Source organism: Octopus sinensis, linkage group LG21 (genome assembly GCF_006345805.1).
Source record: "Octopus sinensis linkage group LG21, ASM634580v1, whole genome shotgun sequence".
In the NCBI taxonomy this organism is placed as follows: domain Eukaryota; kingdom Metazoa; phylum Mollusca; class Cephalopoda; order Octopoda; family Octopodidae; genus Octopus; species Octopus sinensis.
In genome coordinates this window covers 6,432,932-6,450,431 of record NC_043017.1, presented here as the reverse complement: position 1 = coordinate 6,450,431, position 17,500 = coordinate 6,432,932, and the positions used below count along the sequence as shown (strand labels likewise).

At 40.4% G+C, this 17,500-nt stretch overlaps 1 protein-coding gene across 1 annotated transcript in view; it reads right to left on the bottom strand.

Moving 5' to 3' along the window:
• The window catches only part of LOC115222949, a 36,024-nt gene that overhangs the window by 1,324 nt on the left and 17,200 nt on the right, over positions 1 to 17,500 (bottom strand). The window contains exons 5-7 of the mRNA XM_029793353.2: positions 7,959 to 8,114; positions 3,160 to 3,223; positions 441 to 539 (exon numbers count right to left, since the gene is read on the bottom strand). Coding sequence (XP_029649213.1) covers positions 441 to 539; positions 3,160 to 3,223; positions 7,959 to 8,114 — 319 coding nt within the window. The remainder of the gene's footprint in view (positions 1 to 440; positions 540 to 3,159; positions 3,224 to 7,958; positions 8,115 to 17,500) is intronic.

The following is a 17,500-nucleotide window of genomic DNA, read 5'->3' as shown; positions in this document are numbered from 1 at the left end:
GGTCGCGGTTTCGATTCCCAGACCGGACGTTGTGAATGTTTACTGACCGAAAACACATAAAGCTCCACGAGGCTGCGGCAGGGTATTATGGCGATCCCCGCTGTACTCTTTCGCCACAACTTTCTCTCACTCTTTCTTCTGGTTTAGTCAGCTTGAAGCTATAGTAGAAAACATTTGCCCAAGGTACCACACAGTGGGACTGAACTCAGAACCATGATATTCGAAAGCATACCTCTGACCACACAACATACTTTGCATGTTTTTTAATGGCTAATATGTATCTTCCAGGCTGTAATTGTTTTAGTTTCAACACAGTTTCATGTCAAGTCACTCACCAGGAAAGCACATCTATTTTGTCTTTTTATTAACAGAGAAATGGTATCCTAGTATCTTTCTGTTTAAAAACCAGTGAACCAAAGCAAATAGCAACAACAACTTACCATTTTGTAGAACAATATCAAAAGGTTTCGTAAACATGTCTATGAGTTGTTCAATTGTGAGCCCTTCTTCCTCGTTCTTCAATAAATAATGGATCAAGGCTACAATAGAGAAATGTCTAATTTGTAGTTGTAGTTGTGATCATCATAATGGTGGTTATGATGGTATGTGGAGGCGCAATGGCCCAGTGGTTAGGGCAGCGGACTCGCGGTCATAGGATCGCGGTTTCGATTCCCAGACCAGGCGTTGTGAGCGAAAACACCTAAAAGCTCCACGAGGCTCCGGCAGGGGATGGTGGTGATCCCTGCTGTACTCTTTCACCACAACTTTCTCTCACTCTTACTTCCTGTTTCTGTTGTACCTGTATTTCAAAGGGCCGGCCTTGTCACTCTCTGTGTCACGCTGAATATCCCCGAGAACTACGTTAAGGGTACACGTGTCTGTGGAGTGCTCAGCCACTTACACGTTAATTTCACGAGCAGGCTGTTCCGTTGATTCGGATCAACCGGAACCCTCGTCGTCGTAACCGACGGAGTGCTTCCATGATGGTATGGATGGTGGTAGTGGTGGCAATGGCTAAGAAGGTGGAGCTGATACCGTAAGTGGCAGTGTTGGAGACGGTAGTGGTGAAGGTGGTAGTGGTGATGGTGGTGGTGGCAGTAGTAGTAATGGCGGGCAATGTTGTTGGTGGCAGTAGCTGTGGTGATGGAAATGGTGGTGGTAGTAGCAATGACAATAGGAGTGGTGGTGGTGGCGGTTGTAGTGATGATGTTGGTGGTGGTAGCAGTGAAGGTAGTAATGATGGTGGTAGTAGTAGTAGTGATGACAGTAAAGGTGGTTGTGGTAGTGGTGGTAATATTAGTAGTACTGGAAGGAAGAGGTAGTGATGGTGGTGTCAGCATTGTTACTGCTCTTCCCACTGTTTTATAATATGACAGCTTTGATGAAGCAGATCTATGACTAAAAGACATTCCAGCCATAACCCTCCCTCCAGTGTTTTATATGACTCATTATAGTAGTAAAGAAATACCTATTTCTTTACTACCCACAAGGGGCTAAATTACAGAGGACAAAAAAGGACAGACAAACGGATTAAGTCGATTATATCGACCCCAGTGCGTAACTGGTACTTATTTAATCGACCCCGAAAGGATGAAAGGCAAAGTCGACCTCGGCAGAATTTGAACTCAGAACGTAGCGACAGATGAAATACCGCAAAGCATTTCGCTCGGCGTGCTAACGTTTCTGCCAGCATTCAGAAGGATCATGGTCATCAACTGGCCCTGCAAAGGAAAAACAATTGCTGGAAACCCTCCACTGATTCCCACAAAAAACTGTTTGACAAATGGGCTGTGAGACAAGAATCCCCAAATCATTCCTACTGGAAGCATGAAAACATTGTGGAGGTGTAAAGACAATTTAGGAGACATTTTCTCAAAGATTCACTGTTTGCATCTGAAGTAAGTTTGAATTAGATGGATCTTTGCACGAGATCCACAAGTAGCGTTCAGAAGGACCATGGTCATCAACCAGCTGCCCAAAGGAAAAACAAGTGTTGGAAAACCCTCCAACGATCCCCACAGAAATCTGTCGGACATGTGGGTCGTGAGACGGGGATCCCCAAAGGATTCCTACTGGAAACTTGAAAACATCATGGAGGTGTAAAGACACCTACATGTCCCTCCATAGTCATCATGTCTTGTAAACTTCCCTTGCCTGCTCTTCTCATCACTTCTTTCTTTCTCACTCTGTTCCGGAAAGAGATGTCCAGGGCTGAATGCAGGCAGCATTAATGGAACGCGACCAGTAACTGAGAGACCTTCACCGTCTTCTTCCGGGTTTCGCCAGACGTAGACGGCTGTTGGTATAACAATAGATGAGTATAGCTACAGCTTTATCTTTTTACTAGCAGTATAGCCCGGCGTTGCTCGGGTTTGTTTTCTTTTCGACCTTTTAGAATTGGAATTTTTGAAAAGTAAAAATGTTGCATTATGTAGCTTGTCTCTTTAAGTGAACATTTTTCTGGTTGAAATACACTGAAAAATGGCGGCACAGCAGTACAAAAATCGTAAAAATAGGGATTTTCCTATAAAAAAAGCACGTTTTCGATGTAAATAATTTTTGGTGTTAACATGGTCCGATTTGATTTTTTCTTCTACGAAATGAAGAGCAAGCCTTCTTCTATCATACTCCCAAGTTTGGTCAACTTGCGCCGCAGGGTCTCGGAGGAGATAGTGTTAGTTGAAGGCTACCAAACCTGCCACACACACACACACACACACACAGACAACTTCAGCTTTATATATATAGATTGATGGTCTTGCTAATGTGTCTTGGTGTCTGTGCTTGTTCCCAGCCACTATTTGACAATTAGTGTTGGTTTGTTTACGTCCCTGTAACTTAGCCTTTTGTCAAACAAAAATGATAGAATAAGTACTGGATGTAAAAGAAAATTAGTACAGAAGTCAATTCTTTAAAATAAAATTCTTCAGTGCATTGCCCCAACATGGCCACAATCAAATGACTGAAACAAATAAGAGATACATAAATTCATAGCAGTGTTAATAGTTACATATCACTTTGGTATTTCAAATTCTGTGGAAACAAACGGTCCACCTTTAACCAATGAAGAAGTTTTGAAGTGTGGGTTTGTTAAGCGGTTTGGGCAGGAATGAGGTGATACTTGGATTCTTACCGGAAGATCCAATCAATAAAGCTTACCTTGTTGGGGAAGTAGTGCTGGGTTTCTTGTACTCATTGTTTCAAGAACTCTCTGAAAGTCACCCTGCAATGAGAATGGTACTCACCTTATATATGAATGTGTAGTATATATACTTACATACATACATCCTATATACATACATACATACATACATACATACATACATACATACATACACACACACACACACACACACACACACACACACACACACACTGATTACATGTACTGAATACATGTGCAGTACAGATTACGTGATGTGGTTGTAAAGTCAGGTTTTGACTGTTATTTCTAGCATGGTGGTATCTCGTAGATACCCTCATTTATAATTTTAGTTATAATCATAACTCAAAAGGTTTTTTCTTCCCATGCTGCCACTTGATTTGATCGTTATTCAAATAATGGCCTTATTCTCATTTACATAGAAATTTATATATATATATATTTCTTTACTACCCACAAGGGGCTAAACACAGAGGGGACAAACAAGGGCAGACAAAGGTATTAAGTCGATTACATCGACCCCAGTGCGTAACTGGTACTTAATTTATCGACCCCGAAAGGATGAAAGGCAAAGTCGACCTCGGCGGAATTTGAACTCGGAACGTAACGACAGACGAAATACGGCTGCGCAGGTCGCCCGGCGTGCTAACGTTTCTGCCAGCTCGCCGCCTTATTTATATATATATATACTAGATTACCCATGACCCGTTGGGTTACCAATATTTCAAGGTACCCGGAAAAACTACGAATCTGTGAAATCTATGGACCGATTTATGCAAAATATTTTGTTATTCTGTGAGTATTCACATTTCAGTGTTACCTTACTTGCAAAGCATTTCCCCCACTATACACTGATTTGGCTATCTATGAAGGTACCCCCAAAAACCCACGTATCTCACTGATCCGTGGTCTGATTTATGCAAAACTTTGTTCTATAGTGTTTGTATTCATATGAGCATCCGATTCATGACGTCTCCTGCTTTTATATCTTTCCTTTGTTCACCAGATGCTCAGCTCTTCAAGTGTTTGATTCCTGATCTCGCTCCTGCTTCTCTCTCTTTCCCGCTCTTCTGCCAGACGCTCAGCCCTTGCTTTATTAGTTCCATCGACCCTTCAATTCATATGCTTGTCCTTATCTTGGATAAATATTTTGTAAAGGACCCATTTGTACTTCAGTGTGAAATAATTTTTTCCACAGGATTTTTTTCGAATGCATTCAACTTCCAAACTCACCGCAAGCTATTCCTTCCGAAAAAGAAAAGGGTGAGGGATTTGGGAACCTCGGAGTTTCCCGGGAAACTCTGAATTTCCCAGCAATGGAGTTTTGTTTCGTGGGATTTTTTCTTTTCTAGGTTATTTCGCCTGCTTTCAACGAATGTGACATTCATATCACGCGTAAATGGCTCCTTTGGGGCACTGGCGGTTCAGGTCATAACAACATCGAAACTGAATTCATCATTGCATTGAAATGAAGGAAATTCTTCATACTTGTCTTAGTTTTCCCTTTTCTTTTCACGTTCTGACGTCAGAAGGGATAATTTCTCACTTTGACGCTGTTACAGTTTGTTTGCTAGAATGCTTTTATTGACAACATTCTTAGTGGACTGGGCATCCTTCATAAACACTCTGACATTCTCCTTTAGATTTTGCACGACTAAGGGCGACATACAGACATAGGTATTAAGTCGATTACATCGACCCCAGTGCGTAACTGGTACTTAATTTATTGACCCCCAAAGGATGAAAGGCAAAGTCGACCTCGGCGGAATTTGAACTCAGAACGTAGCGCAGACGTTACACATAATAACATACATGCATAAATGCATAAACGCAGACGAAATGCCGCTAAGCATTTCGCCCGGCGTGCTAACGTTTCTGCCAGCTCGCCGCGACATACAGATGACCGTGTTGGAATACAGATCATTCCAGATAGAGCAAGACGTTGTCCATAGTTTGTCCTTGTGCTTTATGAATTGTCTTAGCAAAGCATGATTGAACTGGGAAATAGCTTCGCGGCAAAGGGATGTCCTCACCTTCAGAGAGATTAATTGTTATTCTTGGTGTCATAACAATTTCATTTCTGAAAGCAGCAGTGCCGATTATCCCTACTATGAGACTGTCGTGCAGTTCTTCCACGATCATACGCGTCCCAATACAAAACCTTGGAGGATTCAAGCTTCTCGTTAGAATTATGGGCGATCCGTTTTCCCATTCCAGCTTATGTGGTGGCAGTCCTGATAATTCAACTGGATCAAGCAATTCAGTCAGGAAATGAGTGGCATTGGCACCATCACTCACAGAATTATAGGATCAGTATTCTTTTATGATTTCAGGGAAGCATCTGATACAGGTGGAATTGACGCTTCTCATCATTTGATTGAGAGGTACTTGGATGAAATTGTTCTCAAACGCTTCACCTGGATTTTCAAATGTGGGGTAAATGAAGTCAATGCATTCTTCCATAGTTGTTGCTTGGAGTATCTCTCTTTACTCTTTTACTTGTTTCAGTCATTTGACTGCGGCCATGCTGGAGCACCGCCTTTAGTCGAGCAAATCTACCCCGGGACTTATTCTTTGTAAGCCCAGTACTTATTCTATCGGTCTCTTTTGCCGAACCGCTAAGTGACGGGGACGTAAACACACCAGCATCGGTTGTCAAGCAATGCTAGGGGGACAAACACAGACACACAAACACACACACAAATACATACATATATATATATATATATATATATATATATATATATATATATATATATATATATATATATATATATATATATATACATATATACGACAGGCTTCTTTCAGTTTCCGTCTACCAAATCCACTCACAAGGCATTGGTCAGCCCGGGGCTATAGCAGAAGACACTTGCCCAAGATGTCACGCAGTGGGACTGAACCCGGAACCATGTGGTTGGTTAGCAAGCTACTTACCACACAGCCACTCCTGCGCCTATCATTTCTTTTGGCAAAATAATTTCACTATTTTCATTGTTTTAGGTCTTATCTTCTCCAACATCCAATAGGAAATGTGAGTAGTCCTCGGCTCCCTCACACAATCGCATGATTGTCTTCAGCTGAAATTTTTCGAAGCTTCGCCATAAGTATGATTTTGTAATGCACACGTTTTCCATGTCTGCATCATTTCCCTTTTTTTCACTTCTTGTAGAAGCTGACGGAAATCCCCCTCAGCAAATTGTCAAAATGTCACTGAACAGCTCATTGCTTTCGCATATGTCAAGTAGAATAAACTGAAGGGCTTCGAAGCTTTCCTTCTGAATCAAAGGACATTCATCCCAAACAATTAGCCTAGTGTGCTGGAAGAGGTTTCCTGTATTTGAGTTTTTATCAATGTTGCACACACCATTTGCTCTCACTACCATTGTTTGTTGTTTTAACCAGTGTTGCGGCCATGACACTAGCAACGTCACCGTTTCCCCTGACTCTTGAAAGGATTAAATCCGATTCATTATGTCGCCTGCTTAGCCGCACTCTCTTCGTACTGTCTATAGACCAACCGGATGTTTTCTTTCTTACTCGTCGAGACATGATGTAAGAATGGAAAACCTAAATAAATATTCTTTTTAAAAATTAGCATAATTTACGGAAATGAAAATGGTTGTTGTAGGCAGAGAGAAACAGAGGGTAATAACTTCACACGAATAAGAACGCCTGCAGAAAGAAATGTATCGTATATGAGTGGAAACAAATAAGAACGCTTGGACGGACGGACAGATAGAGGCAAACAACAGCAGTGATTGTGTTCACCTCAATAGACGTCATTGATTTGTTGAAATTGCCAAAATGCAAGAAATTTAACAACAAATAGCTTACAAACTACAGAATTTTCTCAAGAAAGCCATGAGAAAAAGATGTTTTATGTGACACATTCTACCAGTATACGAAGATTAAAAGTGCTTAGTTACAAAGAAATTATTTTTAAAATCTGCCGGTCAAAGTGAAAAGATCCTTTACTTAGATTGAAGGAGAAAATGTTGAACATCCCTTTGACGAAAAATATTTTAAAACAGTTTTTTTTTCGTACAAATAAAGCCAACTTACTTGGAGCCGATCTGTCGATACACTATTCACATTCACATGAGAGAGAGAGGAGAGAGAGAGAGGAGAGAGAGAGAGGAGAGAGAGAGAGAGAGAGAGGAGAGAGAGAGAGAGAGAGAGAGAGAGAGAGAGAGAGAGAGATAGATAGATAGATAGATAGAAATAATATTGTAAGAAATGAAAATCATGTCGTGAAATTTGGAACTGTTGCTGTACGTCGTGAACACATGTATAATGTTATTGTTATCGCCACCTGTGGTGGTTTTAGGACAGGGCCTGCTAGAGATAGCAGCCAAATCTTTTGCAGTGGGACACATTGAATGGACTCGAAAAAACCTATGGAAAAAAAAAACTATTTCACACAGTAGTTACGAACGGGTCTTTTACAGAATATTTAACGTATTTTAAAGTCATTTTCACTTTAAAATATTTTGCCCATCATAATGTCTAATGGAAAGTTTAGACATTGTGATGGCAAGGTTACAGTTTCTTCCCTTTCAGGATTGTTATTTTCAGAGTATTTTCCCATTATGCACCGTTTTGGGCATTTATACCCGCAAAAACTTGAATATCTTCAAAAGCCACTGGTCTGATTTACGCGAAACTTATTTTGTTCCATTTGTATTCACATTTCAGGGTCAACTTAATTTATAGTATTTTCCCATTATGCGCTAGTTTGGCTGACTAACATTGCTAGAAAGTGGCTGAGTGCATCGAAAGAAGTTCAACTTACCTTATGTTGTTGGTTTAGGTGGGCTCCCAGAAGAAGGATCTGCTGAATGAGGTCAACTTGCAGTTTCTCAATAGTGTCCAAAGTTTCGAAAACCTCCATGTTCTGAGAATGGATGTCCAGGAGACAGAAATGCATTTGTCTGAATAAGCGGAACACCTTTTTTGGTGGTTAAGGGTTAATACCATTGGTTTTTAATAAATAATATATATATATATATAAAATGTAAAAAAAAAACAATTAGCAAAAAATATAAAATGATTTTTAAAAATGCATCCATGCTGGTGGCATGCAAAGAAAAAATATTCAACCTCTGAATATTGGGCCTGGCTGAAGACCTTTTGAGTGTTGGGCCTGACGGAGGCAACATGACTGAGTCCCTTTCAAGCATTGGGCCTCACGGAGGCAAAGTAGCTGTGTTTTTTTCGAGCAGGCCTCACGGAGGTAAAGTAGCTGTGTTCCTTTCATGTGTTGGGCCTCACAGAGGCAAGGTGGCTGAGTTCCTTTTGAATGTCGGGCCTCATGGAGGCAATGGCCAAGACCTTTTGCATTCAGATAAATAATCTTGCAAACCAAATACAAACACGATATCTCTTTTACTTGTTTCAGTCATTTGACTGCGGCCATGCTGGAGCACCGCCTTTAATCGATCAACTAGACCCCGGGACTTATTCTTTTTGTAAGCCCAGTACTTATTCTATCGGTCTCTTTTGCCGAACCGCTAAGTAACGGGGACATAAACACACCAGCATGGGTTGTCAAGCAATGCTAGGGGGACAAACACAGACACACAAACAAACACACATACATATATATATATACATATATACGACAGGCTTCTTTCAGTTTCCGTCTACCAAATCCACTCACAAGGCATTGGTCGGCCCGAGGCTATAGTAGAAGACACTTGCCCAAGATGCCACGCAGTGTGACTGAACCCGGAACCATGTGGCTGGTTAGCAAGCTACTTACCACACAGCCACTCCTATATATATATATATATATATATTTTTTTTTCAAAATGCCACCACATGTGAATCGTTGGCGTTTTTCCCCCCCTTCATCTTCCTTTTCTATTGTACTTTCACCTATTTCTGAAGCAGAGTTTTGTTTGAAATGCAAAACCACATTTCTTTCCTTCACTGAGCGTCTGCTAAAACTTCACATTGTTGTTTTTTTGTGTTTGTTCTTCATGTTTATTAACTATGTTTTTATATATATATATATATATATATATATATATATATATATATATATATATATATATATGAAAAAACAAGTCAAAAATAGAAAATGCTAAAATAATTTTATAGTGAACATTTCAGTACCGGTTTCGGTCATTTTGAGACCTTTTCAACTGTAACGATTAAATAATTAAATTTAGAAAAATTAGAAGAAAAGTTTTTTTAAAAGAATATTTCTATAGTAGTGTTCAGATTTAAGTGGCATTCTGCCTTTCTCTGACTCCTTGTTTGCACTTGTGTGTCGGAGGTCGTTGTGAGTTCTTGGTAGGGTAGTAGAGGAAGAAGGCTGGTGAGGAAAGGGGGGTGGGAGAATCTGGGAGTGCCCTGATGGTCGTATTTTGAATGGTCAGTGGCGGCTGGCAGTCTCAGTTCAATTCAGGAGAATATTATATTGACAGGCTTGTTTATAGAATTAGCGTAGGTGTTATACTAAAAAACATTAGTGACAAAGTTAAGGGGTAGGGGAGAAGTAGAAGAGAAGAAGAAGAAGAAGAGAAGAAGAAGAGGAGAAGGAGAAGATGACGATGATGGTGATGGTGGTGATGATTATGACGATGATGATGATAATGATGAGAAGAAGAAGGAGGAGGAGAAGGAGAAGATGGTGGTGATGATGGTGGTGATGATGATGACGACGATGATGATGATAATGATGATGATGAAGAAGAAGAGGAAGAAGAAGAAGAAGAAAAAAAACAGAGGAGGAGAATATGAATGGGTGTAAGTATAGCTATGAAGGGGCTGATTAGTAATGGATTCTATGGAGTGTAATATTTGTGTGTGTATATATATTTCTTTTATTCTAAAGTTGAGGTATATTAATTGTTTGTCGTAGACCCGTTTAGAAGTGGCTTGTATTTTGTAATAAAGAGATTTTCTTTACTTATTCGTTGTCTTGAGGTTGTATCGTATATATGTATATATGTATATATATATTATATATATATATATATATATATATATATATATATATATATATATATATACATATATATATATATACATATATATATTGCTGAGACCCACTTCGGTCATGACTGGCCGTGGGATTGCATCTAGAAAAATTACCCTCCCAGGCACAAGTATCCATAAGGTCAGTATCCATAAGGTCGCTCGGCTAGGAAGTTTCCAAGCGAACTCAACCTCAGACACTAGACCACGCCCAATAAGAGTAATCTTTTCTTCCGATCAGGAGGCTTCAACCTTTCTGAACAGAGCTCAGATGCATGCCTGGGAGGACCCCAATATGGGTTTTCGCGAGGAATACTCACTGAGAGAGAGAATTCGCCGGAGAAACCTAATATCCGTACTGAAGATGAGAAAACAAATGGGAGAGAAGGGTTTACGCATCCAAGATGGACAAATAATCAAGTCCTACCTCTGGTCGCAGGGAAAGTGAATCGAGGGCGAATTGAAGTAAAGTAGATACCCCCGTCAACGATGCTATCTCTGATACCCCTTATTCTGCTTGTTCCCCAACTCCCACCCCTCAAATTTCACAGCTCAGCATCGTCTATACCAACTCGTGCTCCTTATTTCCAAAGTTCAGCGAACTATTTACACTGGCCATGCGTGATTCCCCTGATGTGATAGCGATCACCGAGACTTGGCTAATTCCAGCAGTAAAGGACTCGGAAATCCACCTACAAGGCTACGCCCTCTTCAGATGTGACAGAGAAAAAAGACGCGGTGGAGGTGTTGCTGTGTATGTTAAATCTGATCTCAAACCGTCCAGCGGTATTCTACCCACTAATGCTCAACCTACAACAAAATCCGATGCCGTCTATTGCAAGCTGAGCCTATCCGGGTTTTGCCTGCCCGTGTTAGCTGTCTACAGGCCGCCTCTTACCGACCCCCAGGAGGATGCTCATTTACTCGAAGCGATAATATTCGTTTCAGCTTCTAATGACTGTTTGATATTAGGAGACTTCAACGCTCCCACGATCGATTGGCCCGCATCAATTTGTACATCATCTTCCCGGTTCGGTCAGGCCCTTCTTGACGTGGCTGAAGATTGTTTTCTATCGCAACATGTCGAATATCCGACAGGGCATCGGTCTGGGCAGCAGCCATCTATGCTGGATCTGGTATTCTCCTGCTATCCAAGATCAGTGTCAGACGTATCTGTGAGCGCCCCTCTTGCCAAGAGTGATCATGCGGTCCTGAAGTTCGTCATGCACTCCACTTTTTCTGCGCCCACGACTACTTCGCTGCCACGTAGAGTCTTCTCTGCAATTAATCTTGAAATTCTAACCGAGGCTTCCGCGCTTCTGGACTGGCGATCCCTGATGACGTTGTCCTCAGTTGACAAACTATGGTCGTCCCTCAAAGCATATGTAATCTGGTTGACTGACCAAGCAGTTCTCGTTGGGCTTCCCAAGAAGAAGAAACACAAGCCCTGGGTGACGAAGAAGGTTAAACGAGAACTTAGACTCAGAGATATTGCTTGGGCTGAATTCAAAACTCTGGATTCGACTGCAGCTTTTGAGGTGTACGAAACTCAACGAGACCGAGCCGTGAAAATTGAAAAGGAAGAACGCTTCAGATATGAATACAGAATCGCGGCAAACGCCAGTAGCAATCCAAAAGCTTTCTTTGCCCATGTCCAACGGAATTCCCGCTTGAACAACCAAATTACAACGTTGGTTGACTCAAGAGGCATAACGATTGAGGACCCTTATCAACAGAGTCAATTATTTGCCGAGGCTTTTTCAACTATTTTCAAACAAGATGATGGTCGTGAACCCCCTCCATTTGATAGATCGGTACTTCCAATGCTTCGATTGGTCATCACGCGGGACGAAGTCGAACGCGTTATTCAAGGCCTCGATGTCAACAAGGGTCACGGCCCTGACGGCATACACCCACGGGTTATCAAAGCGTTGGCTCCGGTCATCTGCGAGCCCTTAACACGTCTATTTAATATGTCATTGGCGACGGGTGTTATACCTGCGGACTGGAGAACAGCGATAATCTGCCCAATTTTCAAGAAAGGGAGCCGCGAAGACCCGCTTAACTACCGACCGGTTTCCCTTACATCAATAATCAGCAAGATGTCCGAAACCATCCTTAAGAAAAGTATGATGCTCCACCTCCAAAACACAGCCTCTATCTCTGATTCCCAACACGGCTTCGTGCCGAAGAGATCATGCTTGACCAACTTACTGGTAATGAAAGAATTGGTGACGCGCATCCTCGATGATAGTGATGCTGTTGACATCGTTTTATTGGACTTTGCCAAAGCTTTTGACTCGGTAAACCACCGCCTATTACTTGTCAAGCTTCAAGCATATAGTTTCCATCCGGATATTGTTCGATGGGTTGGTGCCTTCCTCTCAGATCGCTCCTTCCAAGTCCAAGTTAATGGTTCGCGGTCCGATGTCTCCAATGCGAGCAGTGGCGTGCCTCAAGGTTCAGTGCTTGGGCCCTTATTGTTCTTAGTTTTCATAAATGACTTGCCCGACGACCTCACGCAACACACCCTTCTATTTGCCAACGATGTGAAACTGGTCGCTCCTCGCGGTGATATAGAGGATCTTCGTCGATGCCTCCACCAAATTTGGAGATGGTCTAGCGAATGGGACCTGTGTCTGAACGTGTCAAAGTGCTGTCATCTGCCTGTTGGCCTCCCTCCTGCAACTCAACTTGATTTCGAGCCGGTCGTCTGCTGCTGGAGAGGACCGATCAGGTAAAGGACCTGGGTATCTTGGTGGATTCCTCCTTTTCGCCTTCAGCCCAGTGCGTCCATGCTGCCAACAAGGCACGCGGAGTTCTGTTCTTGATTCGACGGTCATTTGAAATGCTCACAGCAGCCATATTCCTACCGCTCTATGTCACGCTGGTGAGACCCATATTGGAGTACGGATTCAAGCCTCTTCTCCTTATCTCCTCAAGACATACAGCATCTCGAAAGAGTCCAGAAGCTGGCTACCCCATGGTTCTTGGTCTCAAGAATTGTCTTATGAAGAAAGGCTGAAGACGCTCGACCTTTATTCTCTAGAAAAACGACGACGCCGTGGTGATCTCATTCTTGCTCACAACATCATAAGCGGAAAGTGTAACCTCTCGAAGGAGCTGTTCTTCACTCCTGCTCCAGAGCGTCAGCTGTGGGGTCAATCCAAAAAGCTCTATCTGCGACGATTTCATCTCAATCGAAGGAGAGGGGCTTTCTCCGTCCGGGTTGCGGATCCGTGGAATAAGCTGCCAGACGAGATGGTGAAGATGCCGACGACCGCTCGGTTCAAAGTCTCCCTTGACCACAAGTGGCGTGAACTCTTTACATGAACACCACCCTGTACATAACTTCATGTCCCCCTACATGGCCTTGCCTTTTTGCTTTTTGAGTCAAAAAATTAACTAACTAACTAAGTCTGGACAAGGTTGATTATGGAAGACCAGCTGTGGCCCATGCACACCGGCCTCCCCTCTCCATGCCACCAGTGTTATCCAAGGGAAAGGCAACAATTTGCCACACTTAAAAAGAATAAAAGAAATTATTGTTGCTGAATTTCCTGTGCCTCACTTTAAAGTTCACTTTAAAGCGGGTTCCTGTGCAACACTTAAAAAATGTGTATGTATGTATATATATATAATATATATACATATATATATATATATATATATATATATATATATATATATATAATATTATATCTATATTCAAGGGAAGGCACAACACCCCATACAATTTACCACACTTAAAAAGAATAAAAGAAATTATTGTTGCTGTGATTTCCTGTGCCTCACTTTAAAGTTCACTTAAAGCGGGTCCTGTGCAACATTAAAAAAATGTGTATGTATGTAATAATATACATATATATACATATATATATATATATAAGATATATATATTTATAATCATCATCATCATCATCATCATCATTTAGCGTCGTTTTCCATGCTAGCATGGGTTGGACGGTTATACTGGGGGTCTGGGGAGCCGAAGGCTGCACAGGCAGTCAGATCTGGCAGTGTTTCTACAGCTGGATGCCCTTCCTAACGCCAACACTCGAGAGTTTGTAGTGGGTGATTTTATGTGCCACCGACACAGGTGCCAGACGAGGCTGGCGAACGGCCACGCTCGGATGGTGTTTTTATGTGCCACCGACACAGGTGCCAGACGAGGCTGGCAGACGGCCACGCTCGGATGGTGTTTTTATGTGCCACCGAAACACCGACCCAGGTGCAGATGAGGCATGGCGGACGGCCACGATCGGATGGTGGTGTTACGTCCCCAAAGCACGAGCCAGTTATGCGGTACTGGCTACGGCCACGTTCGGATGATTTTCTTGTGGGCCACCGCCACTGGGTACAACAAAGATACAAATTCCATCTATGTCATCTTTGTTTGATTTGTTTTGATTGATATGATTTGATTTCACTTGCCTCAACAGGTCATTCACAAGTTCACAAGAAGGAAGGTATGCACAGGTGACTGACTACGTCCCAGGTAGGGCCACGGGTTATGGCCTGAATAGTCTTGCGGGTCTTCGGATGGTGTTTTTTTTTTTTTTTTTTTTTTATTTATGTGCCACCGACACAGGGCCAGATGAGGCTGGCGAACGCACACATCGGATGATATATATATATCCAAGGGAAAGGCAACCCCAATACAATTTGCCACACTTTTAAAAAGAATAAAAGAAATTATTGTTGCTGAATTCCTGTGGCCTCACTTTAAAGTGAATGTTCTGCTGCTTTAAATAAACCATATTACTCTATCACTGGTATTTGAGTACTCTTTTTTCACCACCTTGTTTCACATTTATGTGTTTTTCTTATCGGTATATATATTATATATACTAATATATATTATATATATATATTAAACACAGGGATGAAAGGAACCAACGAGTTGATATATATGAAAAAACAAGTCAAAATAGAAAATGCTAAATAATTTTATAAAGAACATGTTCTTTATAAAAGTATTTTAGCATTTTCTATTTTGACTTGTTTTTTCATATATATATAATATATATATATATAATATATATATATATATATATATATAGATATATATGTATATATATATATAATATTGTGTTATGCTAATAAGCAAGGCAGAGTAACTAGAAGTTTTTGACTTGAGTCAAAATATAACAAACTCCTCTGATTCTATGTTAGAAAATCCATATATGTGGGGTCTTGATTGGTGATTTTTTTACCGTTATCAAGTCATAATAAGTTGTAAGAATGAGGTCAAACCAAATAAAGATATTTTGAAATCAATAAGGAGTAAAAAGTAAAGACCCCTTTGGGATCGCACCTAGAAAGTGTCCTTCCTAGGCACAAGTCCAGGCAAGGTTGTTTTACAGAAGACCAGCAACTGCCCATGCATACCAGCCTCCTCTCTCCATGCCACTGATGTTATCCAAGGGAAAGGCAAGGCTGATACAGCTTCACATCAGTGATGTTGCAACTCATTTTTACAGCTGAGGAAACAGGAGCAACATGAAATAAAGTGTCTTGCTCAAGAACACAACAAACATTTATACATTAAATGATTTTTAAATCATTTAATACATAAATCATTTAAGTAATTTCAAAATATCTCTATTTGGTTTGACTCCAAAAGTCAGCAGGTATGAGTGGTGAATATATATTTATTTAATTACATGACGTTTTTAGGATTACAGCTGTTTCATAACCTTCTTCATGTAGTATTCATTATACTGTGGTAGAAATTATACTTACATGTTTGCAGTAATATACATGTTTGACATTATACAAAAAAAATTGTATATTCACAAATCCAAGCAAATAAAGGATGCAAGATCATCAGATCAGAGGAATTAAAGCAACCCAAAGATGATGCTGCAACATAATTAATTAAGGTAACATACATCAAAATTATGTGGCTGTGTGACAAACTTTTTAACCAAGCTGTTGTTCCTATTTGCCAATCTATGAATTGTTCCATACACAGTTATATTACAAGGGGTTGCTGAAAAGAGTATCGTAAAAGGTCTGGTTGGAGGACAAACATTTCAACTTCATTTACAGGGCTCAGAAAAGCTGAAGGATGGGCAATGAGGGCGTGAATCTGGGAGGGAAAAATGTTGAATAAAATCATAATTAACTGATCCTCCTGTACTTTCTGTTACCGAAAGCCAGGAATTTTCAGCACAGCCTCATTTATTAATATCCTAAGTGATAAGTATAAAAGGCATGCATCTGATAGAGGTATTAACAAGCAAATAGAATATGACTAAGATATCATACCTCTAAAGGGATACATCAGGAGAGCAATCATGATATTAATTAAGAATAATTCATTTGCAATAATGTAATTAATGTTGTCAAACTGGTTCTCCTTCATCGGATATAACTGTCATTAATTAATTAGGTGCACTGACATCAGAGCAATCAGGAAGTGTCAAGCCTTTTTGAACTCATGTGAGTTTAAATAATATATATAATATATATATATATAATATATATATTATATATAAATATTATATATATATATATATATATATAATATATATACAGACACCACACACACACACCAAATATGAGGTGGTATCAAAATGATCCTGGACTAGTTAGGTTTAATAAAAAATAACTTATTCACCCAAGTTTTAACAGTATTTCCATAAAAATAGCCTCCTTGTACAGAAACACACCATTCCTAGCATTCCTGCCACTTTTGGAACCTGGCCTGGAAGCCATTTTCCATAAGCTGGTCGATTTTTATGTTATTGAATTTCTCTAAACGAATTTGGAAATTTAGTGTTCGAAATGTTGGAAATTTAGTATTTCTTAAGATATTAATAAAATTTGTCAGACCTATTTTCATGCCGTCGGAGCTACTGTTATGCCTCTTTACGCCGTTGCATGTATGAATACATTATTGAATGTACTTTCAGCTGATGTTTCACGTATGCGTAGAATTCTGAAATAGCAGGCGCAAAAAGTATGAAAATGTCAGGAACTTTACACATTTAATTGCATGAAAATGGGTTTGACTAATTTTATAATTACCTAAAAAATACTAAATTTCTGAAATTTTTATGGTCAAATTCGCTTAGAGCAATTCAACGAGATAAAAGGCGCACTTTAAGATAGTGTTTAGCGACAATGGTGTAATTGTAAATAAATACCCAAGGTAAATAGTTACAATTAATACCGTGGAAACTTCCCGTTCAGAGAAATTAGCTCAAATACTAGCTGAATCGTCTCAAAACTTTTGCTGGATAATTGTCATGTGCAAAGACAACAGACGCTAATTGAAGAAAACAGACAAGTCTCGAAATAAAGCAAAGGAGAATGTAAGAAATCTGTGCAATGGAAACACTA